Raw genomic sequence first — 1501 nt, 5'->3', positions numbered from 1 at the left:
GCACCCTGTGCTCCTTGTCTAGAAAATGGTCAGGACTTCCTCAGTGTGTAAAAGAATTTCTCATGAAACCAATATAAAAATGATTTATTTGGCTAATTGCTAAGAGGATGGCAGTAATTTGTAATTAGAGATGTCACATGACCTTACTTAAAGGAGATCAAATTTCTACAAAACCATATACATGTCATATATACATCTTATGGTTAAAATATTAATTGTAGCATTTCCCATGTTAATAATACTCATGTAAAAAATTAATCATCTTATTTTTTTTCATTTTCAGTCATCACCTCCACCACATGGAACAAGGGAATGGTACACAAATTTTAGAATTTCTTCTCCTGGGATTTTCAGATGAACCAGAACAGCAGCCTCTCATATTTGGGCTCTTCCTCTCCATGTACCTGATTACCATCTTTGGAAACCTGCTCATCATCCTGGCCGTCAGCTCAGATTCCCACCTCCACACACCTATGTACTTCTTCCTCTCCAACCTGTCCTTGGGGGACATCTGTTTCACCTCCACCATTATCCCAAAGATGCTGGTGAACATCCAAACACAGAGCCAAGTCATAACCTATAAAGGCTGCATCACACAGATATACTTTTTTATACTCTTTGGAGCGTTGGATGACTTTCTCCTTGCAGCAATGGCTTATGATCGTTATGTGGCCATCTGCTATCCACTCAGGTACATGGTCATCATGAACCCCCACCTCTGTAGTCTTCTTATTCTACTCTCTCTGATCATTAGCACTGCAGATGCTCTACTCCATAGTCTCCTGTTGCTGCGACTGTCCTTCTGCATAGACCTGGAAATTCCTCATTTTTTCTGTGAACTTGCTGAGATCATCAAGCTGGCTTGTTCTGATTCCCTCATCAATAACATCCTGGTGTATTTAATGAGTAGCATATTGGGTGGTGTTCCTCTTTTTGCAATTATTTTTTCTTACATTCAAATCGTCTCCTCCATTCTGCAAATGCCATCATCTGGGGGAAAGTATAAAGCCTTTTCTACCTGTGGGTCTCATCTCTCAGTTGTTTGCTTATTCTATGGCACAGCTTTTGGAGTGTACATTAATTCTGCAGTTAACCACTCTTCCAAAAAGGCTGCAGTAGCCTCGGTGATGTACACTGTGGTTCCCCCAATATTGAATCCCTTTATCTACAGCCTGAGGAACAGGGACATGAAGAGAGCCTTGAGGAAACTTATCTGAAGAACATATATTTTTTTTCTTTGGTTATTGCATCATCTGCCTTGGTCATGTTTTTTTTTTTTTTTAAAATTTGTTAAAAAAATTTTTTTGGGGGAGGGCATGGGTTTTTACATGAGTCAAATTAAAGGAATACTGGGTGAGTCAGAATGTCTCACTCTTCCTTCACCAAGTTCTTTTGCCATAATAACTAAAGTTTGTTCAACTTCGGTTTGAAAATCGACTTACGTCTTCTCTAACATTGGATTTTTCACAATTGATGTGACTTTCTGATGTGGTTTTCAGTC

The 1501-nt window shown here is 39.1% G+C and overlaps 1 protein-coding gene across 1 annotated transcript; it reads left to right on the top strand.

Annotated features, from left to right (window-relative positions):
- The first annotated feature begins 299 nt into the window (after positions 1-299).
- On the top strand, positions 300-1217 carry LOC105311755 (olfactory receptor 7G3-like). The gene has a single exon (XM_011387666.1). It carries the CDS (start codon positions 300-302, stop codon positions 1215-1217), a length of 918 nt encoding a protein of 305 aa, XP_011385968.1.
- Positions 1218-1501: the final 284 nt, after the last annotated feature.

This window comes from Pteropus vampyrus, unplaced genomic scaffold (genome assembly GCF_000151845.1).
Source record: "Pteropus vampyrus isolate Shadow unplaced genomic scaffold, Pvam_2.0 Scaffold1000008403, whole genome shotgun sequence".
NCBI classification, from domain to species: Eukaryota; Metazoa; Chordata; class Mammalia; order Chiroptera; family Pteropodidae; genus Pteropus; species Pteropus vampyrus.
This window is presented reverse-complemented; position numbering and strand designations above follow the sequence as displayed.